Source organism: Pipistrellus kuhlii, unplaced genomic scaffold, assembly GCF_014108245.1.
Source record: "Pipistrellus kuhlii isolate mPipKuh1 unplaced genomic scaffold, mPipKuh1.p scaffold_m20_p_84, whole genome shotgun sequence".
In the NCBI taxonomy this organism is placed as follows: Eukaryota; Metazoa; Chordata; class Mammalia; order Chiroptera; family Vespertilionidae; genus Pipistrellus; species Pipistrellus kuhlii.
The window spans coordinates 103,680-131,667 of record NW_023425589.1 but is presented as its reverse complement, the minus strand read 5'-3'; the positions used below and the strand labels follow the sequence as shown (position 1 = coordinate 131,667).

Genomic DNA, 27,988 nt, shown 5'->3' with positions numbered 1-27,988 from the left:
GGCCTCCCCGCCGCCCTCTCGGGGGGCCTTTCCCTTCCCGTTCCCGTTCCCGGGGCGCCGCCGCCGGGTCTGAGCAGCTTCCCCGCTCGCGCCCGGAGGCCGGAGCCGATCGAAAAGCCGTTTTGCCCGCGAGCAGCCTGGATGCGGGTGGGACAGACCCGGGCGGGGGGGAGGACCGACCCTCCCCCCCTCCCCCCGCCCGGGGCCCTGCCGCGGCGCCTGCGCACTGGGCGGGCGGGCGCGGGCGCGGGTAGCGGGCGGGCGGGGAGGGGCGGGAGGAACCCGGGGGGCGGGAGCCGGGGAGGGGCGTGCCCCGGGCGGGACCGCGACGTTCTCCGCGGGGCGGGCGCTGCTACCCGCCGCAACGACCATGGCGGCGGCCGCGCTGGGCCAGGTGGGTGCGGGGGGCGCGCTTCCCCGGGGACCTCCCGCCTGCAAGCCCGCCCGCCGGCTCCTGGGCCGCTGAGGAGGAGGAGGAGGAGGAGGAGGAGGGGGAGGAGTGGGGGGCCGGGGGGCGGGGGGATGATCGGGAAGGATGCGGGGCTTTAGGGGCGATGCGGAGCGGGGACCTGATTGGGGGTCTGGAGACCGGGCCCGGGGTCCGGGAGGGAGGAGGGGACCGTAACGGGAGAGGCCGGGGCCGGGGGGACCGGGAAGGGACCCGCCGGCGGGCGCGGGGAGCGGGAGAGGGGCTCCGGCGTCTATAGGGGAAGGGGGGGGGGGGATGAAGGCGCGGAATGCACCCTCGGGTCTGGCCTGGGGATCGGGGTCAAGCCCCTCTCCTGTTGGCACTGAAAGTGGAGGGAGATGTGGGCAGGGGTGTCCCCCGAACCCCTCATCTGAGCCCCGCATCTGGCGTGGACACCGAGGCAGCGGGTCGGTGACCGGGCTGCTGGGGCCAGGCTGAGCCAGTCCCCTCTTGCTGCGGGGCTAGCCAGCAGCGTTTCCGAAAAGCCTGTGGGCTCTGGAGATCGAGGCTTCTCCGGGGGAAAGGAAACAGTTTCCAGTCTAGGAGGGAGGGGGAGGTCATTGCCACCCGCGGCCGCAGCTAATAACCTTGGGAGGAGTGTGTGCTGCTAGCCTGGCCCGCCGGCCCGGCCCCCGAGCCCAGCCGATGGGCGGCGGGCCGGCGGCGTGTCCTCCCGTGGCGCCTCCCGGGCTGATGGGGACGGGCCGGGCCGGGGCCGGGCCGGGGCGCCCGGGGATCCTGGTGGGACGGGCAGGGGCCGCCCCGGCTCTCAGGCTGTGGAGAGCCTTGGGCTGTGGGGACCGTTCTGGTCCGGGATGGGAGAGTCCCGTGCTCTAGTGTGGGGACTCCCTTCTGTGTGTGTGTGTGTGTGTGTGTGTGTGTGTGTGTGTGTGTGATGTGGGGGGCGGGGGGCAGGCCTGCGTGTGGAAGACAGAGCTGGACCAGGACAGAGACAGCCGTGGAGATGATGACACACCTGGGCCATGTGGGGAGGCAGCCCTGGATCCCGGTAGGGACAGTCCCGGCTGGAATGAGACACGGTGGAGGCTGCATATGATGTTACAGAGCCCTGCCCTGTGCATGCTGCCCCCGACCTTCCTCACTTCTTCAGAGATATATATATATATATTAGCCGAGGCTGGTGTTGCTCAGTGGATAGAGCATCAGCCTGTGGACTAAAGGGTCCCGGGTTCGATTCCGGTCAAGGGCATGTACCTTGGTTGTGGGCACATCCCCAGTAGGAGGTGTGCAGGAGGCAGCTGATGGCTGTTTCTCTCTCATCGATGTTTCTGATGTTTCTTACTATCTCTCCCCTTTCTTCTTTGTAAAAAAAAAAAAATCAATAAAATATATTTTAAAAAATAAACATATTTTTATTGATTTTTTTACAGAGAGGAAAAGAGAGGGATAGACAGCTAGAAGCATCAACGAGAGAGCAACATCGATCAGCTGCCTCCTGCACACCCCCCACCGGGGATGTGCCCACAACCAAGGCACATGGCCCTGACAGGAATCGAACCCGGGACCCTTCAGTCTGAAGGCCAATGCTCCATCCACTGAGCCAAACTTGATAGGGCCTTCCTTGCTTCTTAATTGGCCCCATGCTTTCACACTTTTGGTCCCAGATGCCCACCTACCACCGAGAGCCTCTTTGGGCCAACCCCTACGACTTGGGGTGCCCGATGGGGGGGCACCTTCTCTCAGACCCGAGGGGTTGTCCTGGGAGGGCGAGGGCAGCTTCCCCAGGGAGCCCGGGGCTCTGGAGCACGTGTCTCGTCTGCCCGGCCTGTGGTGTGACTTTCTGCTCCAGGCATCTCTCTCCTGGATGCCTGTCTCTAAGCATCCTGGATACGCGTCTCTCCCCCTGGCATCATTCCGTCCCTCGCAGCCCTTCCTCCTTCCTCGTCTCTGTGGTCTCCCTTCCACTGAGGCTGAAGTGTGGGCTTCCTGGATTCCTTTTTCCTCGTCCTCGCTCTCCGGACCTCTCTGTATCCCACTCCGAATGTTTCCAGGTTTCTCAGGCTCTGCTCTCCCTGAGTTTCTCTCCCTCTTGTCTCTTGTCTCATCCTCTCTCTCCCCAGTCTGTTTTGGCATCTCTTGGTCTTGTTTTCTGTTCTTTCAAGTGAGTGTTTTCTATTTCATTGTCTCTTTTTCTCATTCTTTTTAAAAAAATATATATATATTTTATTGCCAAAAACGGTTTGGCTCAGTGTCAGCCTGCTGACTGAAGAGTCCCAGGTTCGATTCCAGTCAAGGGCATGTACCTTGGTTGCGGGCACATCCTGGTGGTGGGTGGTATGCAGGAGGCAGCTGATCGGTGTTTCTAACTCTCTGTTTCTCTAACTCTCCCTTCTTCTCTGTAAAAAATCAATAAAATATATATCTTTAAAATATATATCTTATTGATTTTTTACAGAGAGGAAGGGAGAGGGAAAGAGAGTTAGAAACATCGATGAGAGAGAATCATCGATCAGCTGCCTCCTGCACACCCCCCACTGGGGATGTGCCTGCAACCAAGGTACATGCCCTTGACCGGAATTGAACCCGGGACCTTTCAGTCTGCAGGCCGACGCTCTATCCACTGAGCCAAACCGGTTTTGGCTTCTCTTACTCTCTTATTCTTTCCCATTTTGGTTCCCCTTTCTCTTTCTCTCCTTGAGCTTCCCTCTCTTGCTCTCTTTCATTCTTTCCCGTCTCTGCTCCCTCTGAGCCGCCTCTGCCCTGCGTGCAGACTCCAGGCTGTGGGTGTCTTGTTCCCGCCTGGACGGAGGCCGCACACCGCCACCTAGAGGCCACGCGTGGGAGCACACCCTGAGCCTGCCCGAAGCCGGTGCCCATGCTCTCAGGGCTGCTCCTCAGGCTTCATGGCCCAGACTTCCGGTCATGGAAGCCCCGGGGCCCCTCTGCCCATGACTCACCTGCGGACCAGCCGTTCTCCCCGCGTGGTGTCAGCTCCCCCAGCTCCCAGGGCGGGCGCAGGCCCAGCCGCCTTCCCCCTGGGCTGGAGAGAGGCGCTGTGAGGCCCAAGCACGCCGGGCAGAGGCCACCCTGCTGTGCACAGCCAGACCTGGGCGGTGTCCGTCTGGCAGTGTCCACGGCCGGCTGGAGTGGCGGGCCGCCAGGTCCGCATGGCTACCCCTCAGCGCTGGGACCGGAAGGGAACTGGATCCCTGGGGACCAAAGCAAGCGTGGGGCTGGGGGCTTCAAGTCATCTGAATTCAGTGGATCTAATACCCTGAACGAATATGGACCAGGACTTCTGGGTCTGAGGGAGGAGGGGCTGGGGGCCTGGACTCCTGGGTCAGAGGGAGGAGGGGCTGGGGGCCTGGGCTACTGAGTCTGAGGGAGGAGGGGCTGGGGGCCTGGACTCCTGGGTCAGAGGGAGGAGGGCCTGGGGGCCTGGGCTACTGAGTCTGAGGGAGGAGGGGCTGGGGGCCTGGGCTACTGAGTCTGAGGGAGGAGGGGCTGGGGGCCTGGACTCCTGGGTCAGAGGGAGGAGGGGCTGGGGGCCTGGGCTACTGAGTCTGAGGGAGGAGGGCCTGGGGGCCTGGACTCCTGGGTCAGAGGGAGGAGGGGCTGGGGGCCTGGGCTACTGAGTCTGAGGGAGGAGGGGCTGGGGGCCTGGACTCCTGGGTCTGAGGGAGGAGGGGCTGGGGACTGGCTCCTGGGTCTGGAGGGAGGAGGGCCTGGACCCCTGGGTCTGAGGGAGGAGGGGCTGGACCCCTGGGTCTGAGGGAGGAGGGTGTGAGGGCCTAGGGCTTGGGGTCTGGTCCTGGGTCTGGAGGGAGGAGGGTCTGGACCCCTGGGTCTGAGGGAGGATGGTGTTGAGTGCCTGGGGCTGGGGGTCTGGTCCTGGGTCTGAAGGGAGGAGGGTCTGGACCCCTGGGTCTGAGGGAGGAGGGGCTGGGGGCCTGGACCCCTGTGTCTGGGGGAGGAGGGGCTGGAGCCCTGGGTCTGAGGGAAGAGGGGCTGGAGGCCTGGACCCCTGGGTCTGAGGGAGGAGGGGCTGGGGGTCTGGTCCTGGGTCTGAGGAGGAGGGTCTGGACCCCTGGGCCTGAGGGAGGAGGGTGTGAGGGCCTAGGGCTCAGGGTCTGACCCTGGATCTGAAGGAAGAGGGGTCCAGGGGCCTGGACTCCTGGGTCTGAGGGAGGAGGGAGGAGGGGGTATAGATCCTGGGTTCTGGGGGAGCCTGACCTTGGGTCCCCCACTCTTTTCGGGATTTGAGTCCCCCGGCGAGGCCCTCACTTACCTGAGCACTTTCCCTGCCGTCGTCTGTCTGAGCTGGTCTCGGCCGGGGCCAAAGTCCCCGGGTGGGAGGCGCCTGCGTTTGACTTTGCCCGGCATGGAGGCTGGCTCAGCTCTTTCCGGGTGGCCCTCGCGGGGGCAGGGAGGGACGTGGCCCCCTCGGAGCCCCTCCTGCCTCTGGCCGGGCAGGGGGAGACCTGGCCACGCCCATGGCCCCTTAGCGCCCCGACCTGGAAAGATAGATGGGGGGGGGGCTCCCACGTGAAGGAGGCATCCAGGGACCGCCCCCCTCCCCTGCCTCACCACCTTTCCTCTGTCCTCACCCCCAGATCTGGGCCCGGAAACTTCTCCCTGTGCCCTGGCTTCTGTGTGGCCCCAGAAGATATGCCTCATCCAGCTTCAAGGTAGAAGGAAGGACCTCAAGGGAGAGGGGCTGGGGCCTGGGCTGCGGGGTCTGAGGGAGGAGGGGGCTGAAGGTGGGATTTGGGAATCTCCAAAAGGCCCAGGGTTCAAAGGTCAAGGTGGGCAGCACCAGTGGTCGGCAAACTCATCCGTCAACAGAGCCAAATATCAACAGCACGACGATTGAAATTTCTTTTGAGAGCCACATTTTTTAAACGTAAACTTCTAACGCCACTTCTTCAACATAGACTCGCCCAGGCCGTGGTATCCTGTGAAGAGCCACACTCAAGGGACCATTGAGCCGCAGTTTGCCCACCACGGGGCTAGCCTGATTGCCTGCCACCAGGCTGTGGGAAAGAGTTGAAACTGCACGTCCCAGAAGCCTCTGGAGCCTCAGGACCCTCTTCTGGCTGGGTCTTAGATGCAGGGATTCATGGGAGTTGTAGTCCCCCCCCAGTCTGGAGGTTGTGGCAGATTCCAGGGTCCCCGGGTCCCCTCTCTTTTCGCAGGCTGCAGACCTGCAGCTGGAGATGACACAGAAACCTCGCCAGAAGCCTGGCCCCAACGAGACCCTGGTGTTCGGGAAGACGTTCACCGACCACATGCTGATGGTGGAGTGGGCCGAGCAGACGGGCTGGAGCCAGCCCAGAATCCAGCCCTTCCAGAACCTCTCGCTGCACCCGGCCTGCTGCGCCCTCCACTACTCGCTGCAGGTGGCATGGCGGCGAGCTCCATCCCTCGTCCCCCCCATATCTTCCCTCCTGCTGTGTCTGCTGCTGGGGCCACCTCGCTGGGTCTGCTTCTGGGATCCTCTTTCCGTGTCTTCCTCATCTGTTCCCTGAGGCGCCCCGTGTCCCAGGCCCTGGGCTGGCTGACGCTGAGGTCCCCAAGAGGAGCAGATCCAGTTCCTTCACTTGAAAACCCCACCACTTGCCTGGCCAATTTGGCTCAGTGGATAGGGCATCGGTGGGTATGATTCCGGTCAAGGGCATGGACCAAGGTTGCAGGCTCGACCCTCAGCCCCAGTCGGGTGCATGTGGGAAGCAACCAATCGATGTGTCTCTCTCACACTGATGTTTCTCTCTCTCTCTGTCTCTCCCTTCCACTCTTTTTAAAAATATATATATTTTATTGATTTTTTTACAGAGAGGAAGGGGGAGGGATAGAGAGTTAGAAACATTGAAGAGATAGAAACATTGACCAGCTGCCTTCTGCCTCCCCCTCCCACCCACTGGGGATGTGCCCGAAACCAAGGTACATGCCCTTGACCGGAATCGAACCTGGGACCTTTCAGTCCACAGGCCGACGCTCTATCCACTGAGCCAAACCGGTTTCGACTCCCTTCCTTCCACTCTTGCTAAAAAAAAAACAAAAACAATGGGAAATTATCCTCCAGTGAGGACTAAAACAAAGAAGAAAAGAAAGAAAGAAAAAAAAAAGAAAGCCCGAATTTGGTTACCAGCTGGTGTGACCTGAGCCCTGAGGGACCCAATTGGACCTCTGACTTGAAAGGAAGTGGGGCCCGTCTGGGCAGAGAGGAGAAGGGAGGGTAGTAGAGGGGGGTGGCCAGCGCAGAGGCATGGCACAAGCAGAGCGGGGCACACGGGGGAACTGGACTGGAGCCCGGGGGCAGAGGCGGAGGGTGCCCTCGGGGCCACGGGGAGACTGAGTGGCTGGGACCTCGCCGGGCCGGGCGCCGCGGAGGCTCCGAGCAGGCAGGCGCGGAGCAGGGCCGGCGCTGGGCACTGGGAGGCCCTCTGGGGGCCTGTGGAGGGCCAGGTGGAGCGGGAGACGGGAGGCCCGGGGGCCGGGCTGGGGCAGAGGCCGGGGTGGGACTAAACAGGCAGGTGGGGAGGCTGCGCTGGGGCCGGAGTTGGGAGCTGGACAGGAAGCGACAGGGCGGAGGCATCAGGCCTGAGGGGTTGGCAGGCTGCAGGAGGGGGGGGGGAGGGCGTGGATGGTGCCCAGAGGTTTGGCTGGGTGACCAGGGCCTTGGATTGTGAGCCTACAGGGACTTGGGAGGCCGGTGGGCTCTCGGGGCCGGTGGGGGCCTGTGGGGAGAGGGCCAGAGCATTTGGCTTGCGGCTGAAAGCTCTGGCTGAGCTCGTCTCCCTGCAGAGACTTTAGTTGGGACGGGACTTGCCTGAACCTATTCCAGCTCTAGTAGCTGGTTTACAGTTTGAGTAGTTTTTGTTCCTTTGGAGCTGGTTCTGTGGCATGAGGCATGCTTTTCTCTTAAGAATTTTGAGGGCTTGCCCCCCCCAAGCCCTCCCCTCTGGACGTTTGACTAGAACCAGCCAACTCTGTGCAGGGAGACAGCCCGGGTGGCAGTTAGAGGCTCAGGGTGGACAGTGGGGATTTTGACCACAAGGAAACTACCATTTATTTATCTCTCTGCCTCCCGGCTGGGACCCAGCGCACTCCTGGTTATTCTGCTTATTTCTGCCTTCTCTGGCTGATTCTTGTCTGTGCCTCCCTCAGGGATTGAACCTGCAACCTTGGCAGGTGGGGGAACGATGCTCTAACCAACATGTGTCAAACACAAGGCCCGCGGGCCAAATCCGTCCCGCCAGGCCTTGCAATGTGGCCCGCACCGCGCTGTCATCACTGCACTCCGCTGCGTTTCCATCACAATGACAGTTTATGACTGTTCAGTAAACCATTCGGCCCGCGATTTAGGCTGGATTTTAGATTTTGGCCCCTTCTCTGATTGAGTTCGACACCCCTACTCTAACCAGCTGCGCTACCTGGCGGCCAGGCCTGAGTAAAGCTCTTTAGAGACGTAACTCCCACCCAATCATCAGCTCTACCAGCAGCCGGGCAGCTCCACCGCTGCTCCCCTCGCTCTGGGCCCTGCACCCCTCGCTCTGGGCCCTGCTCCCCTGTATCTGCTCTTCTGGCTTTCTCCAGTGTCTCTGGCTCTCCCCCACCTCCTGTGTGCTCAGCGGCCGGTCTCGCCCCAGCTCTGCCTCTGGCCTTGTTTGCTGGTGCATTCGAGCGCGCGCGTGTGTGTGCCTCCCCTGATCTCTGAGCGCCCCTGTCCCCGCAGCTCTTTGAGGGCATGAAGGCGTTCAAGGGCAGCGACCGGCAGGTGCGGCTCTTCCGGCCCTGGCTCAACATGGACCGCATGCTGCGCTCGGCGCTGCGCCTCTGCCTGCCGGTGAGGCCCGGGGCCAGGCCCGGGGAGGTGGGGGGCGGGGGTGCGGGGGCCCCGGGCCCTGATCGCGGGGTCCCTGCAGAGCTTCGACAAGGCCGAGCTGCTGGAGTGCATCCGCCGGCTGGTGGCCGTGGACAAGGACTGGGTCCCCGACAGCGCGGACAGCAGCCTGTACATCCGGCCGGTGCTGTTGGGCAACGAGGTGGGCCCGGCCCCCCTGCGGGGGCGGGGCGGGCTGCGGGCCTGGCCCCGCTCCGGGTCCTGACGCCCGCCCCCCCCCCCGCAGCCCTCCCTGGGGGTGACCAGCGCCAGCCGCGCGCTCCTGTACGTCATCCTGTGCCCCGTGGGCTCCTACTTCCCCGGCGGCGCCCTGAGCCCCGTGTCCCTCCTGGCCGACCCCGCCTTCATCCGCGCCTGGGTGGGCGGCGTCGGCGACTGCAAGCTGGGCGGGTGAGTGGCCCCCCCTTTCTCCCCGCTGCTCCCCTTCTCCCTCCCCGCCCCCTCCTGCACCCCTGCTCCCCTGGAAGTGGATGTGGCGGCCGTGCTTTGGGGTGTCCCTGGATGGCCATGGCCCTCCCCGTCCCGCTGCACACGGCTGGGGGCAGCTGTGCCCACACATGGGGGGTGACGTCATTGGCACCTGGTGGTGAGGGCGGGGGGTCAGAGAGACCAGGGTTGGCCTTGGGAAGCCCCAGCAATCAAGTTTGCACTCCGTCCATTGGTGTCACCCCATTAACTCCCCAGCACCCAGGCCCGCCCCCTCCCCCACCCAGCTCCCCGGCCCGGCCCGCAGCGCCCTCACCTGCGCAGCGCCCTCACCTGCGCGGGACTCCTGGGCCCCACTGTCAGCCGGACCTCTGCTGGGGCCGCAGGGAGGGCCTCCGGGGGGCGGTGGAGGCAGAGGAGGGGGTGCCGGGGTGCAGGGACAGCGAGTGTGGCCGCAGCCGGGGTTCGCTCAGGTCCTCCCGAACCGCCCTCGGAGGCGGACTGGAGTGGAGCCGGGCTCGGCCGCTGTGGGAGCCCCTGTCCGGGGGCGCGGGCTCTGGGGGTGCAAGGGGCGCTGTCAGTCCTCAGAGGAGGGGCTGCCTCGGGGAGCCCCCTGTCCGGGCTCTGGGGGTGCGAGGGGCGCTGTCGGTCCTCACAGAGGAGGGGCGGCCTCGGGGAGCCCGCGGGTGGGAGGAGGCGTCCCGGGTGCAGACGGCGGGGAACAGCCGCCCAGCGGGGACCAGCAGGGCGGGGGGCGGCCACCGGAGCTGTCCGGCAGGAAACAGTCCTGGGCAGAGCAGGCCGGCCTCGCCACCACTGAGGGCTGTGGTCTTCTTTCCTTCTTCTTTTTCAAAATATGTCTTTACTGATTTCAGAGAAGGGAGAGGGAGAGAGAGAAACATCCACATTGATCGGCTGCCCCCCACTGGGGACCAAACCCACAATCCTCTTCGAAATCAATAAAAAAGTATTTTTTTTTTAAAGCGAAAAAACAAAAAGAAAACGTGACCTGGAGATGGGAGGACGGACTTCGGAGAGCCTGGGCCCCAGCAGCCGTTCTGGGGCCTGGGAGGCGGGGGCGGGAGGGGGAGTGGGCGTTGGGGAGTAGCAGGGTGGGGCCTGGTGTGGGGAGGCCCACGAGGGCCATGCTGGGGTCCCCCTGCCCCCGCGATCACGCTGTCCCCGCCAGGAACTACGGGCCCACGGTGTTTGTGCAGCGGGAGGCGAAGAAGAAGGGCTGCGAGCAGGTGCTCTGGCTGTACGGGCCCGACCACCAGCTCACCGAGGTGGGCACCATGAACATCTTCATCTACTGGACCCACGAGGACGGGGGTGAGACCCCCCGCCACCCCCCACCCCCACCCCCACCCCCAGGGCCCTGCTGGAAGCCGTGGTGCAGTCCCAGCAGAGGGCGGGTCTCGGGGGTTGGGGGGCTGGCTCCTGAGAGGACGTGAGGTGACCCCCCCATCCTCGCCCCTGACCCAGTGCTGGAACTGGTGACCCCGCCGCTGGATGGGGTCATCCTGCCGGGAGTGGTGAGACAGAGCCTGCTGGACCTGGCCCGCTCCTGGGTGAGGCGGGGGCCGGGGGAGGGGGGCAGGGGGCAGGGGGCGGGGGGCACACTGCTTGGTCTCTGTCCCCCTCCTCTGGGCCTCTGCTGTCCGTCTCCCCCCCTGGACTCTGCCTCTCCTCCCCGCCCTCCCCTGTCCTCACGTGCGCCCGGCCGCAGGACGAGTTCCGTGTGGTGGAGCGGAACATCACCATGAAGGAGCTCAAGCGAGCCCTGCAGGAGGGCCGGGTGCGGGAAGTCTTCGGCTCGGGCACCGCCTGCCAGGTGTGCCCGGTGCACCGGGTGCTGTACCAGGGCCAGGTGAGTGGCTGCCCGGGGCGGGGGCCGGCGGGGGGGGGGGGGGCGGGCGGTCCTCACGGCGCCTCTTCCCAGGACCTCCACATCCCCACCATGGACAACGGGCCCGAGCTCATCCTGCGCTTCCAGAAGGAGCTGAAGGCCATCCAGGTGAGGCTGATGGCCCGTTCCCCGGGGGTCCCGCCCAGGAGCCCACCCCCACCCCTCCCCCTCCCTTCACCCCAGCAATCCAGGGGGTGACCTGGCCCCCCACTGGCCTGGGCCGGGCAGCCTGTGGCTCAGGACCCTCTCCCTGCGCCTCTGCGGCCCCGGCGTCCTTCCCACCAGCCTCGGGGCCTGGGGCCGCCCCCGCCGATGCCCCGGAGCCCGGCTGCCCCTGTGGCCGGAGGAGTCTCTCCCCCAGGCGCTGGGCCGTGACCTCCCAGAGCTGCCTGGCCCGTGAGCTGTGGCCGGTGCATGGGCTGCACAGAGTAAGGGGACCAGGCGTCCCGCTTTTGGCGGGACAGCCCCGATTTTCAACAATCCGTTCCGAGTCCTGCGGCGTTTTATTTATTTTTAAAACATATTTTATTGATTTTTTACAGAGAGGAAGGGAGAGGGATAGAGAGTTAGAAACATCGATGGGAGAGAATCATTGATCAGCTGCCTCCTGCACACCCCCTACTGGGGATGTGTCTGCAACCAAGGTACATGCCCTTGATGGGAATCGAACCCGGGACCTTTCGGCCCACAGGCCGATGCTCTATCTACCGGTTTCGGCTTCCGCGGCGTTTTAAAAAAAAGTCCCGATTTTTAAAACGCCGCGGGACAAAGTGTTAAAAATCGCGACGTCTGGTCACTTACCATAGAGCTGCACTTCTCCCCGTTATTCCCGCTCCAGCTCTCAGGGCCTGACAGTAACTCCTCTGCAGAACTACATCTCCCGTGAGCCTCTGCGCCACCTTTGCAACGATTGGCCCTTCCCCCTCCCCGTACTTGGAGGCGTTTCCTAGGAGCCACCGGGGACGCCCCGGCCCGCGGGAGCCCAGGGTGGCTCCCTCCCCTCACGCTCTGCCTCTGTCGCCCGCAGTACGGAGCCAAGGCCCACGAGTGGGCGCTGCAGGTGTGACGCCGCAGGCTGCCCGTCCGCCCCGCGGACCCGCCGGCGCGCGGAGCCTCCAGCCGCAGCCGGACGCTCACCTCCCTACCAATGACTCCACCTCAAGTGCAATATGAAAGGCAAGGCCGGGGGCCGGGACGCCTGGGTCTCGGGCGCCCCCTCGTGGCCGCTACACTCCAAAGCCATAAGGGCCGGGCCCAGGCGCGTGGGCCCAGCTCCGCCTCTGCCTCTCAGGCCTGGGGACTCGGTTCCCGCTGCTCTGGGCCGAGGGTCAGGGATACACCTTGGCCCGACTCTGCACCTCTCCTCCGTTCTCAGGCCGGACCTCCTAGTGCTGCCGTTGATTTCTTCTTCTTGCTGGAGTTTTGAAATAAAAATGCCAAATACAAGACTCGGGCTGTCATCTTCAGTGTTACCACCACTCAGCCCTCCAGGGTCTCTTAACCAGGATTCGTTTTCCATCCGCGCCCCCTGCCCTGGCGGCTCCTCTGACGTGGGAAAGTCTTCCTTCACCACAAACTGAACTTAGCTTCTTCCTCCTCCACACACACGCCCCCATGGTGGGGACAGTCCCACTGTGCATGCGGTCACTGGGCCACACTTAGGTGAAGAAGAGAATTTGGGGGTGTCCATACTCATTTCAGATAACCCTCTTACACTGCCTAGAGATAAACTCTTATAAAAAGAATCCCCAGTAACTGACGGGGAAGTGAGTTCACCTCCCTGAGCCTCCGTTTTCTCATTAAAAAAAAAAAAAAAAAAGAAAAAAAAAATATATATATATATATATGATTGATTTTTTTTACAGAGAGGAAGGGAGAGGGATAGAGAATTAGAAACATTGATGAGAGACATCGATCAGCTGCCTCCTGCACACCCCCTACCAGGGATATGCCCACAACCAAGGTATATGCCCTTGATCGGAATCTAACCTGGGACCTTTCAGTCCGCAGGCCGATGCTCTATCCACTGAGCCAAGCCAGTTTCGGCTATGTGAACATTTTTATTGGTTTCTAACAAAAAAACAACAAAAACTTATCCATAATGACTCCAAAAAAATCAGATTAGTCTAATTTGTGAATGATATGTACCAATTCTAAGTCAATGAATGACTAAGTCAAGAATATGAATAAAATAAATTCTGTTCTATCCAGGAACACCTAGTATTTTATTATATAAAAATAGTGGTGACGAAAAGTATTCACTTATGTACATATCTTCCTTGTTATAAGAAAAAACGATGAACAGTAAGATTGAATCGAGCCCTACCTGGTTTTGCTCAGTGGGTAGAGCGTCAGCTGGCAATCTGAAGGGTCCTGGGTTCGATTCTGGTCAAAGGCATGTAGGCTTTGATTGTAGGCTTGATCCCCAGTAGGGGGCATGCAAGAGGCAGCTGGTGAATGTTTCTTTCTCATCAGTGTTTCTAACTATTCCTCTTCCTTCCTCTCGGTAAAATCAATCAAATATATTTAAAAAAGGAAAACAAGATTGCATTGAGGCGTCCAGAAAAAGAGAAAGCTAAAGGGGTTCATTACCCCCAAACCAGTAAGAGAAGAACTACTCAAGGGACGTCTTAAAGAAGAAAAAAAAAATTGCAAATCAAATATCTGATAAGGATCGATCTGCTCTGTTATCTATAAGACGGAGGTTTAACAGCACCTCCCTCAGGGCCCGTTGGGAGGATTAAACCGGCCGGGTGCCTGGAGCGCCGTCCGGGACAGCTGGCCCCCGGAGGCTCTGGGCCAGAGGTCAGCAAACTCATTTGTCAACACAGACAAATATCAACACAACGATTGAAATGTCTTTGGAGAACCAAATATTTTAAACTTCTTCTAACGCCACTTCTTCAAAATAGACTCGCCCAGGCCGTGGTATTTTGCGGGCCAAAGAGCCGCAGTTTGCCGACCACGGGCCCTGGATGTGTGCGACTGAGACGGGGCAGCCAGCCACCACCCCGGACCTGCCGTCTCCTCCCTTCCCCACCTGCTAATGGGGCGCGGCTGCCAGTGTATTGGTTATGGACTGCCGCGTAACAAGGCACCCCCAAACCCTCACAGCTGAACGTAACACGCACGTCCTGCCTGTGTCCCAGGTTTCTGAGGGTCTGAGTGCAGAGCGGCGTCACCAGGGCGTTCTGCCTCCGGCTGTCTCATGGGGCTCCGGCCAAGCTGTGTGACCAGAACCCCAACCCCCGGGAGGCTCAGCGGGCTAAACCAGTGGTCGGCAAACCTCAGCTCGGGAGCCACATGCGGCTCTCTGGCCCCTTGAGTGTGGCTCTCCCACAAAACACCACATGTGGGCGCACATGTTCGGGCGATTGAAACTGCGTGGCCCATGAGCAGCAGTCGGTTTTCGGCCTGGGCGAGTCTATTTTGAAGAAGTGGTTCTTACCGCTGAGCCACATTCAAGGGGCCAAAGAGCCACATGTGGCTTGAGAGCCACGGTTTGCCGACCACTGGGCTAAACAGTTCCTTTCCAAGCTCACTCAGCTGGCTGCTGGCTGGAGGCCTCAGTTCCTTGCTGCCAGGTTGCCTCTCCATGGGCGGTTTGGGCATCATCATGGCACACCAGACAGTCTCTTCCAGAGAGAGAGAGAGAGAGAGAGACAGAGAGAGAGAGAGAGAGAGAGAGAGAGAGGGGGGGAAGGAGAGGGGGAGAGAGAGAGAGAGAGAGAGAGAGAGAGAGAGAAGGAGAGGGGGAGAGAGAGAGAGAGGGAGAGGAAGAGAGAGAGAGAGAGAAGCAGTCATAGTCTTTTAAAAATATATTTTTTTTATTGATTTCAGAGAGAGGAAGGGAGAAGACAGAGATAGAAGCACCAATGATGAGAGAGAATCATTGATTGGCTGCTTCCTGCATGCCCCCTACTGTGAATCAAACCCACAACCTGGGCATGTGCCCTCCACTGGAATCGAACCTGGGACTCCTCAGTCTCTATCCTTTGAGCCAAAGCAGCTAGGAACAGCCAGCCTATATAATAAAATGTAATATGCAAATTGTCCCCTCCACTGCGGGGAGTTCAAACAGGAGTGACACCAGGGGGCCCGGCTGGCCGGCCAACTGCCTGCAGCCCCTCCTCCCAGCCGGCCCCACCCCCACAGCCCTCCCTACCCTGATTGGGGGCGGGGCCAGCCCACCAACCATCTGCGGCCCCTCCCCTCAGCCCGCTGGGCCTGATGGTTCCCAATCTGGTCTGGCCAGCAGGACCCACGCCCTGCACGAATTTGTGCACGGGGCCTCTAGCTGCCTTTATAACTTACTGAGAGGTAACACCCACCCCCTCTTCTGTGCCACGGGCCACACATGCCAGCCTGAGTGCACTCTGGGACAGGACAGAGGACGGCGCAGCAAGTGGCTATTAGGAGGTGGGGATTGTTAGGGTTCATCTTGGAGTCTGGCTGAATTTGGGAGTCGTGTGTGAAGACGACACAGCTCCCATCAGCCTGGGCTCCTGCCCTCTGCCCCTCCGCCGATGGGACTGCACAGGAAGTTTCTAACGAGCGTCCGTCCGTAGTGGTGCTGTGGGTATTTCAGGTCACCTCGGTGTTATCTCGTACAGGGACCCGTGGCCCGAGGGCCAGGATGCAGACGGTTGAACTGAGCAGGTAGCACTTTGTGACTGGACTGGGTGTGTATGTAACGCTGATAAAAAGAATAAATATCAAAAAAGGGAAACAACCCCCATCAGCTCAACAGAAGGAAGGCATGGGGGGGAGGGGAATAATACGCTCTTTGAACTCCACACGGATCAAAGATTTCAGAGGGAAATAAAAAAAAGATTTCCCTGGAGCATGTGACACCATAAAAAAAGGAGAAGTAAACACTAGAAAGTTCCTTTACAACCTGGGTGTGGAGAGAAGCTTTTGAACTCAGAATCCAAAAGCCATTAACACACACACACACACACACACACACACACACACGCACAAAAACAAACAAACAAACAAACAAACAAACAAAACAGAGAGCCGAAACCTGTTTGGCTCAGTGGATAGAGCGTCGGCCTGCAGACTGAAGGGTCCCGGGTTCGATCCGGGTCAAGGGCACGCACCTTGGTTGCGGGCACATCCCCACATCCCCAGTGGGGAGTGTGCAGGAGGCAGCTGATCGATGTTTCTCCCTCATCGATGTTTCTAACTCTCTATCCCTCTCTCTTCCTCTCTGTAAAAAATCAATAAGATATAAAAAAAAAATTAAAAAAGAAAAACAGAGAAAAAAACAAACACACAGAAACACTGAAATATTTAAATGCACAAATAGGATCACACATTCTTTCTCCTCCCTTTCCTTCCCTTTCCTTTCCTTCCTGAACAAGATAGTCCGAACCCCGGAGGAGGCCAGGCCCGCTGGGGGTGGGGTGGGAGCAGAACGGGGTCAGGACCACAGAGGGTGTGGAGGGCACCCACTCACATGGCAGCTGAGCACAGCGCGAAGAGGGGAGAGGGGAGTGGAAGCCCACGCTGGGGGAGGAGGGCTTGGGACAGGGAGGAGGAGGGGATGGGGAACACACAGGGAGTTAATCAAAGAAGCAATTTAGGGGAAATGGACGTCAGATTCCTCACGTCTGGAGAAGGGGGTATAAGTACGGAAAGGGAGCAAGTTAGAGGTGTTGGACTTGACTTGGGTACAGCCTTACAAATTCACAGTTTTCTTTCTTTTTAAAACAAATAAACTTTATTGATTTTTTACAGAGAGGAAGGGAGAGAGAGATAGAGAGCTAGAAACGTCGATGAGAGAGAAACATCGGCCAGCTGCCTCTTGCACACCCCCTACCGGGGATGTGCCAGCAACCAAAGTACATGCCCCTGACCGGAATCGAACCTGGGACCTTTCAGTCTGCAGACCGATGCTCTACCGCTGAGCCAAGCCGGTTTTGGCCAAATTCACAGTTTTCAATAGACACAAACTAGAGGCTCGGTGCACGAAATCCATGCACGGCTAGGGTCCCAAGGCCTGGCCTGTGACCAGGGGCGATCAGGGCCTTCCTTCGTTCTGCACTGCCCCCTGGTGGTCAGCACATGTCATAGTGAGGGACCAAACTGCAGGTCAGACTCCCAAGGATATACTTTGCCCTGGCTCAGTAGCTCAGTTGGTTAGAGCGTCATCCCAATACATCAATCAAGGTTGGAGGTTCGACCCCCCAGTCAGGGCACATACAGGAAAAGATCAATGAACTCATCAGTAAGTGGAACAACAGCCCTAACTGGTTTGGCTCAGTGGATAGAGCGTCGGTCTGCAGACTGAAGGGTCCCAGGTTCGATTCCGGTCAAGGGCATGTACCTTGGTTGAGGGCATATCCCTGGTAGGGGGTGTGCAAGAGGCAGCTGATCAATGTTTCTCTCTCATCGATGTTTCTAACTCTCTATCCCTGTCCCTTCCTCACTCTAAAAAAAAAAAAAAAAAAAAAAAATCAATAAAATATATATTTTTTTAAAAATAAGTGGAACAACAAACTGATGTCTCCCTTTCTCTCTCTCTCTCTCTCTCTCTCTCTCTCTCTCTCTCTCTCTCTCTCTCTCTCTCAAATCAATACATAAAAACATATTCATAGCAGAAACCGGTTTAGCTCAATGCATAGAGCGTTGGCCTGTGGACTGAAAGGTCCCAGGTTCGATTCCGGTCAAGGGCATGTACCTTGGTTGCGGGCACATCCCCAGTGGGGGGGTGTGTGTGCAGGAGGCAGTTGATCGATGTTTCTCTCTCATCAATGTTTCTAACTCTCTATCCCTCTCTCTTCTTCTCTATAAAAAAATCAATAAAATATATTAAAAAAACATATACATAAATAGATATGGAAACATATAAAGGTACATATACCTAATGTGTGTGTGTGTAGACCTAATATAGAGATGTGTGTATATATACGGCCAAAGGGTGCATTCACAATGTTACAGATGCCGCCAGATTGCCGCCTAGAGTGCTCGCAAGTGCTGTAACACCGGTGCCCGCCAGACAAAGCAGCTGCAGCTTAGGCATCGCAGCCTTTTCCGCTGCGGGAAGAGACTAAAATTACAGCGTTTCCCAAAGTGCGGCCCGCGTACCCCAGGGGCACGGGGAGAGTTGGGTGGGGGTACGCGGTGCACCGGTGTTCGGTGGGGATGTGCACTGCGCCGTGCTCAGCTGCGCCTGATTCTACGTCCTCATGAGTACGAGGGGCACTCAGCGGTATGACAAGTATAGAAGGGGTACATGTATGTCAGACGTTTGGGAAGCTCTGGCTGAGAGGAACAGGCTTGACCAGGACGGTGCCATGGGGCAGGGGGACACTGTGCCGCCCGGAAACAGTGCCGCCCCGGAGTTCTTGGGGAAAGGGTTCCAAGTGACAGCCCCTGAGAAACATCAGGGGCCCAGAGGCGTTCTTTCTCATGTTTTGGGGTGTTTCCTGAGTGGAAGGGAGCAAGAAAATGGTGGTGGTTTTTTCCCCCAACCCCCGTTTTCTTTTTCTTTCTTCTTTTTCAGTATTTTTATTGATTTTTTAGAGAGGAAGGGAGAGAGAGAGTTAGAAACATCAATGAGAGAGAGACATTGATTAGCTGCCTCCTGCACACCCCCTACTGGGGATGTGCCCGTAACCAAGGTCCGTGCCCTTGACAGGAATCGAACCCGGGGCCCTTCAGTCCGCAGGCAGATGCTCTATCCACTGAGCCACACCGGTTAGTGTGCCAACTACCATTTTCCAGTCAGAAGTCTCTCCCAGCATTCCTTGCAGGAAGGGGTCCAGGGAGCTCCCCTATTGATGGCCCCCCCCAGCTGCTGACCTGGGCCTCCCTCTGTGGGGTGATCATGGGGTGATGGCCGGGCATCGAACCATCCTGGCTGGCCTGGTGCCAGAGGGTGTCCTGATGTGCTGGAATTCGATCCTTGTCTCGCTAACAGAAAGATATGGACAAGGAACTTGGAAGGCTAGTCAACAGTTGAAGCTCTGAAAGGTCAGACCCAACCACTCCCTAGCTAATGAAGAATAATGGTAACTTCCGAAACTGGTTTGGCTCTGTGGATGGAGCATTGGCCTGGGGACTCACAGGTCCCAGGTTGGATTCCGGTCAGGGGCATGTGCCTTGGTTGCAGGCGCATCCCCAGTAGGGGGTGTGCAGGAGGCAGCTAATCGATGTTTCTAGCTCCCTCTCCCTCCCTCTGTAAAATGTTGTGGATTCGAACCCTGGGTTCAGAATAAGACCACCGGAGGCTGATGATTAATTAAAAAAAGCAGGCAAGGATTTATTGAAATATCTGGCCAGGACAGACACGAGAGCACCACAGGCAGGTGGACTCCACAGGACTGCACTGTTCCAGGGGTAGGCAGCCCCTTTTAAAGGTCCAAACCACAGGAATTTTTCTATGTTCTAAATTCTAAATCCTAAAGACTACATTCTAAAGACTGGGGTCAGCTAGTCACATCCTGCTGGTGGCCCTATCCTGCCATAGCCAATAACACAGAAGGAGAGCTCAGAGGTTATCTACAGTTTCTATCTCTGAAGGTTACTGAGTTGGTGGGAATTACTCTCCTGTGGTCCTGGTTCCAGGCAAGGGAAAATTGCCTCCAGGTCTCCACCTGAAAGCTAAAGTAAATAGCTTTTTTTTTCCTCCTCCCTCGTGTTTAATCAGGTGCAAGAGCCAAACTAGAAGGGTTAAAATTCAAACAGCAGTTTTTACCATAGTATGGTTGCCACTATATTGCATAAAAAATCAATAAAGTATATTAAAAAAAAATGGTAATTGAGGCAACTTCCCTACCAAATCATAATGTAAATCCTTATTGATAAGATAATCTGCCTGTTCCTGGAATTGCCTGCCCAAGGACAAAGGGTGTGTCCCACACCTGACTAAAAGGGGTGGCGAGGCCAAAGCAAGACCGTGGTCCTCCCCCTAGAGGTGGGCTCCGCCTGGCCCCCAGTATTCCCAAATGAATACTTTCCGTCATTTGTGTGTGGCCTTCTCCAGAACCCGAACCCTGAGCAGAAACCCTGAACCACACGGGATGTGAAAGGGGTTCCCGCAATTATGCTTTTGTTATGTAGGATATTTATTGATTTCAGAGAAGAAGGGAGAGGGAGAGAGAGATAGAAACATCCCTGATGAGAATCATTGGTCGGCTGCCTCCTGCATGCCCCCCTACCGGTGATTGAGCCTGCAACCCAGGCATGTGCCCTTGACCAGAATCGAACCCAGGACCTTTCAGTCTGTAGGCTGATGCGCTACCCACTGAGCCAAACCGGCCAGGCCAGCCCCAGCCATTATTCTCCTGGAGCTTAGCTCTCCCAGCAGCTCGCTGTTTCCTTCTGGAAGTCTGTGGGAACTTTTCGTGCTGTTTCCTGCCTCTGAATGTCTTCTTCAGTGTTCCAGCGGCGTGTCTCTCTGGGTGGCCTCCCGGGTGAGACACTGAGACCTGTCTTCCAGTTCGGGAGCTCTCCCTTCGGCCGTTTCTCGCCTGCTGTTGGCTCTTCGGATGACGGTGTCATTTCAGTGGCGGTTTCATGTCCATGTGCGCTTCATTCCTGCTAGAAGTCCCGTTTTGTTCTTTTCAAGACCTGCATGGCCTTTTAATAATGCCTCGGTTTCTCTCATTTCTGATCCTTTAAAAAAATGTCCTTAGACATTTGAGTGTGTTCATTTTATAGTTGACAATATTAAGAGGTCTTAAGCTTTCTTAGGAAGACATGTTTTGATTTCATAATTGACCAAAGGCTTTCAATTGAACCTAAAGAGACCAGGTCCTGGGTCTGCTGAGGAGAACAGAAACCACACCAGGTATTTCAGACACAGGGGCCTTATTGAACAGAACTGGTTACAAAGTGCCAGGAGACTGGAAGGGCAAAAGGAAATTTCTTTCTTTCTTTCTTTCTTTCTTTCTTCTTCTTTTTTTTAATGTACAATTTTTTTTAACCCTCACTGGAACATGTGTTTTTGTTGTAGTTTTTATGGAAGAATTTTTTTTTAATTCTTTAAAAACAACATATTTTATTGATTTTTTAGAGAGGAAGAGAGAGGGATAGATAATTAGAAACATCAATGAGAGAGAAACATCGATCAGCTGCCTGATGCACACCCCCCAACAGGGGATGTGCCAGCAACCAAGGTACATGCCCTTGACTGGAATCGAACCCGGGACCTTTCAGTCCGCAGGCCGATGCTCTATCCACTCAGTCAAACCGGTTAGGGCTAGAAGAATTTCTTTTTTAAAAAAATATATTTTTATTGATTTCAGAGAGGGAGAGGTAGATAGAAACAGCAATGTTGAGAGAGAATCACTGACTGGCTGCCCCTCCACTGGGGATCAAGCCTGAAACCTGGGCATGTGCCCTTGACTGGAATCGAACCCGGGACCTTTCAGTCCGCAGGCCGATGCTCTGTCCCCTGCGCTAAACCGCCCAGGTCCAAACATATGTTTTTATTGATTTTGAGAGAGAGAGAGGGAGGAAGAGAGAGAGAGAAACACCTATCGGTTGCCTCCGTATGTGCCCTGACCAGCAACCTAGGTAAGTGCCCTGACAGGGAATCGAACCCGGAACCTTTTGGTGCGCTGGACGAGAATTTCACCAACGGAGCCGCGCGCCCATGGCGAAGAGGGCGGTGCCTGAGAGTGGGGGTCGCAGCCACCAGGCCTGGCTCAGACCCTGTGCCCGGGGCCTGGGGGGCCGGCCCGCAGAGCCTGTGTCGGGGTGTGTGTGTGTGTGTGTGTGTGTGTGTGTGTGTGTGTGTGTCTGTGTGTGTGTGTGTGTGTGTGTGTGTCTGGGAGGGCTGGCCCCGCAGGGCAGAGCTCAGAGCCTGTGGCGGGGTGTGTGTGTGTGTGTGTGTGTGTGTGTGTCTGGGAGGCCGCCCCGCAGGGCAGAGCTCAGAGCCTGTGGCGGGGTGTGTGTGTGTGTGTGTGTGTGTGTGTGTGTGTCTGTGTGTGTGTGTGTGTGTGTGTGTGTGTGTGTGTGTGTGTGTCTGGGAGGCCGGCCCTGCAGGGCAGAGCTCAGAGCCTGTGGCGGGGTGTGTGTGTGTGTGTCTGTGTGTGTGTGTGTGTGTGTGTCTCTGTGTGTGTGTGTGTGTGTGTGTCTCTGTGTGTGTGTGTGTGTGTGTGTGTGTCTCTGTGTGTGTGTGGGGTGTGTGTGTGTGTGTGTGTGTGTGTGTCTGGGAGGGCGCAGGCAGCTGGCTCCCCGGGCCTGTGCAGGGCGGAGCGGGCCGGCCAGGCGCAGCTGGGCGGGGGGGGGAAGAGGTCCCTTTGCCCACCGCCGGCCGGGCCTCCTGAGAGCGAGGTGAGCCTTGTGCTGAGAAGCAGCCTCGCCACCCACACTGGCTGCGCGTCACGTCCGCAGAGAAGGCCCAGCCGGACAGCCGCCCGCGCTCTGGCCTCGGGGCAGGTGAGGTAGGAGAGAATTGCAGCCGGGAGCCCTGGCCGGTGTGGCTCAGTGGGTAGAGCACAGGCCTGCGGACTCAGGGGTCCCGGGTTCGATTCCAGTCAAGGGCTTGCGCCTTGGTTGCGGGCACATCCCCGGTGGGGGGTGTGCCGGAGGCAGCTGATCGATGTTTCTCTCTATCCCCTCTCCCTTCCTCTCTGTAAAAAATCGATAAAATATATTTAAAAAAGAAACAGAGAATTGTAACCGGGAGCCCTGGCCGGTGTGGCTCAGTGGGTAGCGTCGGCCTCTGGGCTGGAGGGTCCCGGGTTTGAATGTGGTCAGGGCACAGGCCCGGGCTGCGGGCTCAGTCCCCGGTCAGGGGCCTGAGGAGGCAGCTGACCCGAGGCTCTCTCGTCAGTGATGCCTGTCTCTCTCCCTCCCCCTCTGAAGTGTACAAAAAAGAAAAAAAGAACTGTACACGGGAAACCCGTGGAGCTTCATTAACCAAAGGCAATAAAAGCATGACGCGCAGGACACGTTCTCTGGGCTATAAAGATATGACACTGAAAAAAAAAAAAGATCTGACGCCGAGAACATGTGAGGATCGCCAGAATCAACTTCCTGAGCCACGTGACCATGAGACTGTTTAATGAGAGAGAAAGAAAAAATACACAACAACAACCACAAAACGGGGGCTCCTCCTGCAACTCCCGCTGGGTGGCGGCTGAGACTCCACGTGGGAGGGACCAGGGGCCGAACCCTCAACCACCCAACTGCGAACCTGCCCTCACCTGGTGGGTGAGCACAGCCTCCCTCCTCAGAAAATCTTACCCAAAAGACCTCTGTCCTCGGTGAGACACACCCCAGGGGAGAGGAAGAACAGGCTCCGGCCTGTGTGGCTCAGTAGGTTGGGTGTTGACCTATGAACCAGGAGGTCCCGGTTCAATTCTCCTACAGGTTGCAGCCTCCATCCCCAGTGTGGGGCGTGCAGGGGGCAGCCGATCCATGATTCTCACTCATCATCGATGTTTCTGTCTCTCCCTCCCTCTCCCTTCCTCTCTGAAATCAATAAAATAAAAAATAAAAAAATTAGCTCTGGCCGGTTTGGCTCAGTGGATAGGGCGTCGGCCTGCGGACTCAAGGGTCCCAGGTTGGATTCCGGTCAAGGGCATGTACCTTGGTTGCGGGCGCATCCCCAGTCGGGGGTGTGCCAAAGGCAGCTGAGTGATGTTTCTCTCTCATCGATGTTTCTAACTCTCTCTCCCTCTCCCCTCCTCTGTGTAAAAAAAACCAATTAAAAAAACATATTTAAAAAAATGAAAAATACATTTAAAAATTTTTTAAAAAAAGATTGTATTACTGGTTTTCTTCTCTTCAAGGCATTTTCTCTCCATGTACCGGTTTGGTTTTCAAGTTTTTTGTTTGTTTTTCCCCCAATTACAATTGACCCGCAAGGTTATATTCAGATAAATGCCATGGTGATTAGACGTTTACATAACGTATGAGGCGATCGCCTGATGGGAGCTGGCCACTCTGACGCCGTACGCGGCCCCCACAACCGGAGTGACCGTGCGCCCGCGCTGCGCCTCCCCTCCGTGACTGCCTTCACGACCGGCAATTTGTGCTCCCTAATCGCTGCCCTGTCACAAGCTCAGTGACTGAATCTACAACCGCCGTGCAGCCGAGTGTTTGGGGAAATGGATGATGAAACGCACGGCTTGCTATTTTTAGTGATGGAGTGAGCCGGGGAGTGATTAGAGGAAAGTTGACGGCTTAAAGGTGAATTAATCATTACCAAAAAGACAAACAGCTGTGAATGGCGGTGTGCGCGCACACACACACACACACACACACACACACACACACACACGCTCTTTTCCCACACGCAAACGTTTCATCATGGTCGTTCGCACACTCGGTGCTGGGGAAGCCGGGTACCCAGCTGCAGAAGAAGGAGGGGGCCCTGGCCGGTGTGGCTCAGGGGGCAGGGCGCCGGCCTGCGGAGGGAAGGGTCCCCCGTTCGATTCAGGCCACGGGCACGTACCTCGGTTGCAGGCTCAAGTCCAGGCCATGGTCTGGGCAAGTGCAGGAGGCAGCAATGCGTGTCTCTCTCACATCAGTGTTTCGCTTTCTATCTCTCCTCCTCCTCCTCCTCCCTTCCACCCTTTCTAAAAAAATCTATTTATTTAAAAATATACGCCTTGACTGGGAGTTGAACCCATGACCTCTCAGTGTACTGGCTGATGCTCCAACCAACTCCGTCACACTGGCCAGGCTAAGATGGCACATTTTTTAAAAAATATGTTTCTTATTGATTTTTTACAGAGAGGAAGAGAGAGGGATAGAGAGTTAGAAACATCGATGAGAGAGAATCATCTATTAGCTGCCTCTCGCACACCTACTACCAGGATGTGCCTGCAACCAACGTACATGCCCTTGTCTGGAATCGAACCCGGGACCTTTCAGTCCCCAGACTGACACTCTATCCACTGAGCCAAACAGGTTTCGGCTAAGATGGCACATTTTATGCTGTGTGTATTTGATCACAATTTTTTTTCCCTTAAGATCTTGAGCTCTGGCCAGTGTGGCTCCGTGGTTAGAGCGCCAGCCCATGCATGGAAAGCAAGGTCACAGGTTCGATTCCCAGTCAAGAGCACATATCTGGGTTGCAGGCTTGAGCGCCAGCTCCTGTGGGGGCAAGCATGGGAGGTAACCCATCCATGTGTCTCTCTCACATCAACGCTTCTCTCTCTCTCCCTCCCTCCCTTCCACTCTTTCTCTAAACAATCCATAGGAAAGCTATTCTTGGCTGAGGATTAACAAAATAAGTAAACACACAGACAAACCAACTGTCATTTTTCTTTTTAAAAAGATATTTCTTGATTTCAGAGAGGAAGGGAAAAGGAGAGAGATAGACACATCAATGATGAGAGAGAATCATTGATCAGCTGCTTCCCATCCCGCCCCCCCCACCACCACTGGGGATGTGCCCGAAACCCAGGCATGTGCCCTTGGCCGGAGTCGAACCCGGGACCCTTCAGTCCTCGGCCGACGCTCTGCCCACGGAGCCAAGCCGGTTAGGGCATCAAACAGCCGTGCGATGACAGCTCCGCGGCAGTGCCTGCGGGCGGGGCGCGGCCGCCCTCCCTGTTTCTGTTGGCAGATGCCACGTGCCTGGAGCCGGGGTGTGTTCTGTCACTTTGGACGTTGGACTCATTCACGACTTCCTCTGTGACATCTGAGCGGAGTGGCGTCTCTCCGGAGACCTTTGCTTTGGCCGGCAGCGCTGGGTCTGTCACCCGTCCGACCGCTCCTCCCGGCTTCCTGGACCCCACCCGGGGCGGCTTCAGACCCAGCCCATGTGACTGGTCGCCTGCTGGTTACACACTTAAAAAAATAAAATAAAATAAAAAAGCTTTCACTGCTGATAGCGCTTGCAAACATGGTGAAAGTTCCTAAAACCCGCCGAACTTTCTGTAAGAAGTGTGGCAAGCATCAACCCCACAAAGTAACACAGTACAAGAAGGGCAAGGATTCTCTGTATGCGCAGGGAAAGCGGCGTTATGACAGGAAGCAAAGTGGCTATGGTGGGCAGACTAAGCCTATTTTCCGAAAAAAGGCTAAAACTACAAAGAAGATTGTGCTGAGGCTTGAATGCGTTGAGCCTAACTGCAGATCTAAGAGAATGCTGGCTATTAAGAGATGCAAGCATTTTGAACTGGGAGGAGATAAGAAGAGAAAGGGTCAAGTGATCCAGTTCTAGAGTGTCATATTTTGTTTTATTATATGACAATAAAATCATGATATATTAACAAAAAAATATATATATATATCTTATTGATTTTTTACAGAGAGGAAGGGAGAGGGATAGAGAGCTAGAAACATCGATGAGAGAGAAACAGCCATCAGCTGCCTCCTGCACGCCCCGCCCCCCCCAATGGGGATGTGCCTGCAACCAAGGTACATGCCCTTGACCGGAATCAAACCTCGGACCCCTGAGCCCTCAGGCCCACACTCTGTCCACTGATCAAACCGGTCTTGGCAGGTTACTTACTTTTTTAACCAAGAATCACCTTCCCCATCCAGGGGCCCAACAGACACGGAGGCCCCGCTGAGGTGTGTGTTCTGAGTGCAGTTTGGGGACATGGTTGTTAATCCTCAACATGGATTTTTAGAGCTAGTGGGAGGGAAAGAGAGACGCAGAGAAACATCCATGTCAGAGAGACACACCCGCCGGCTGCCTCCTGCATGTGACCAGGACTGGGCTCCCAGCCTGCAACTGAGGTGGGTACGTGCCCTTGACTGGATCGAACCCGGGACCCTGCAGTCCGCAGGCCGGCGCTCTATCCACTGAGCCACACCGGTGAGGGCTTTTCTTCTTCTTTTTAATATATTTCTTTTATTGATTTCAGAGAGGAAGGGAGAGGGAGTCAGAAACATCAATGATGAGAGAGAATCATTGATTGGCTGCCTCCTGTTCCCCCCCCCCCCCACACACTGGGGATCAAGCCGATAACCCGGGCATGTGCCCTGGGCCGGAATCGAACCTGGGACCCTTCAGTCTGCAGGCCAACGCTCTATCCACTGAGCCAAACCTACTAGGGCTTTTTAAAAATTTAACATTTTTATTGATTTCAGAGAGGGAGGGAGGGGAAGAGAGAGAGAGAAAGAGAGATCAATGACGAGAGAGAATCATTGATCGGCTGCCTCCTGATCCCCCCCCCCCACTGGTGATCGAGCCCGCAACCCGGGCATGTGCCCGTGGTCAGAATCGAACCCGGGACCCTTCAGTCCGCAGGCCGAGCTCAGCCAGTCAGGGCCACCCTCTTCTCCTTGCCTGGGAATCGATGCTCCACCATGGAGCCACCCGGCCGGCCCGGCTCTCTGTCCTCCTATCAGCGTATCCATGCCTCTTCCAGGGGCGGCAGCATGGCTTTCCTCGGCGGGGGAACTTGAACTTGGTATAATTTTGAACTAATAGATGAGTCTCAAGCCTTGTGCAGAGAACCCCAGGTTCCCCCCCCCCCCCCCATTTAGTCTATTGTTCGTTCTCTCCCTCTCTCTCTCTCTCTCTCTCTCTCTCTCTCTCTCTCTCTCTCTCTCTCTCTCTCTCTCTCGTCATGTATTTACATTTCCAGAAGCATTCGAAAAAACATTGGTGATGCCACATCCCATTGTCCCTAAACACCTCGGTGTGTGTTTGCTAAGGACAAGGGCATTCCTTTTAACAATCACAATACGGTGATCAAAACCAGAAAGTGTGAAGTGGACAGATTCCTACTATCTGCCACTCAAACACCACCCAGGGCGGGAAGTCCCTTCTCCTGGAGGCTTCTGTCTGGTCTCCGTTCACATGAGCAGGCCTGTCTTTCTCCTTCTTGACCTTGACACTTTTTAAAAAAAATATTTTTTATTGGCCGAAACCGGCGTGGCTCAGTGGATAGAGTGTCGGCCTGCGGACTGAAGGGTCCCAGGTTCGATTCCGGTCAAGGGCATGTACCTTGGTTTCGGGCACAATCCCGGTGAAGGGTGTGCAGGAGGCAGCTGGTCAATGCTTCTCCCTCATCGATGTTTCTAGCTCTCTATCCCTCTCCCTTCCTCTCTGTAAAAAATCAATAAAATATATGAAGTAAACAAAACAAAAAAAATATTTTTATTGATTTTTTACAGAGAGGAAGGGAGAAGAAGAAAGAGTTAGAAACTTCCTGAGTCAAGGCCAGCAGTTTGGCAGCAAGTCCCCGGATGGGAATTCGCCGGGCCTTTCCTCCCTGTTACTCTCAGGTGGGGCAGCGGTTTCTTAATCTCCCTGAATCCCACCCCCAAGCCCCCGTGGAACAAGCAGGAGAGCGGAAGTTCACCGAGAACATCTCCCACAAGCCAGCTGGCCGTGGAGCCCCAGGAACCCCGAAATAGAAGTGGGTGGGGCCGAGCCCGGACGTACAGG

The 27,988-nt window shown here is 56.8% G+C and overlaps 2 protein-coding genes across 2 annotated transcripts; both read left to right on the top strand.

The window, feature by feature from the left end:
- Nucleotides 1-275: 275 nt before the first annotated feature.
- On the top strand, nt 276-12,113 carry BCAT2 (branched chain amino acid transaminase 2). Its single transcript, XM_036425687.2, has 11 exons — nt 276-394; nt 5,044-5,118; nt 5,626-5,829; nt 8,166-8,276; nt 8,356-8,475; nt 8,560-8,723; nt 9,949-10,091; nt 10,245-10,330; nt 10,489-10,629; nt 10,702-10,776; nt 11,696-12,113. The coding sequence occupies exons 1-11, from the start codon at nt 371-373 to the stop codon at nt 11,732-11,734; spliced, it is 1,182 nt and encodes a 393-aa protein (XP_036281580.1). The 5' UTR covers nt 276-370; the 3' UTR covers nt 11,735-12,113.
- Nucleotides 12,114-25,486: 13,373 nt separating this feature from the next.
- LOC118712179 (60S ribosomal protein L36a-like) lies at nt 25,487-25,854 on the top strand. Its single transcript, XM_036425700.2, has one exon. The coding sequence runs from the start codon at nt 25,487-25,489 to the stop codon at nt 25,805-25,807; it is 321 nt and encodes a 106-aa protein (XP_036281593.1). The 3' UTR covers nt 25,808-25,854.
- The last annotated feature ends 2,134 nt before the right edge of the window (nt 25,855-27,988 follow it).

Coding starts and splice junctions, on each gene's coding strand:
- BCAT2 (XM_036425687.2), top strand. CDS start 371: ATGGCGGCGGCCGCGCTGGGCCAG. Junction 5,119..5,625: donor ATGCCTCATCCAGCTTCAAG/GTAGAAGGAAGG, acceptor CTCTTTTCGCAG/GCTGCAGACCTGCAGCTGGA. Junction 8,724..9,948: donor GGCGACTGCAAGCTGGGCGG/GTGAGTGGCCCC, acceptor TGTCCCCGCCAG/GAACTACGGGCCCACGGTGT.
- LOC118712179 (XM_036425700.2), top strand. CDS start 25,487: ATGGTGAAAGTTCCTAAAACCCGCCGAACTTTCTGTAAGAAGTGTGGC.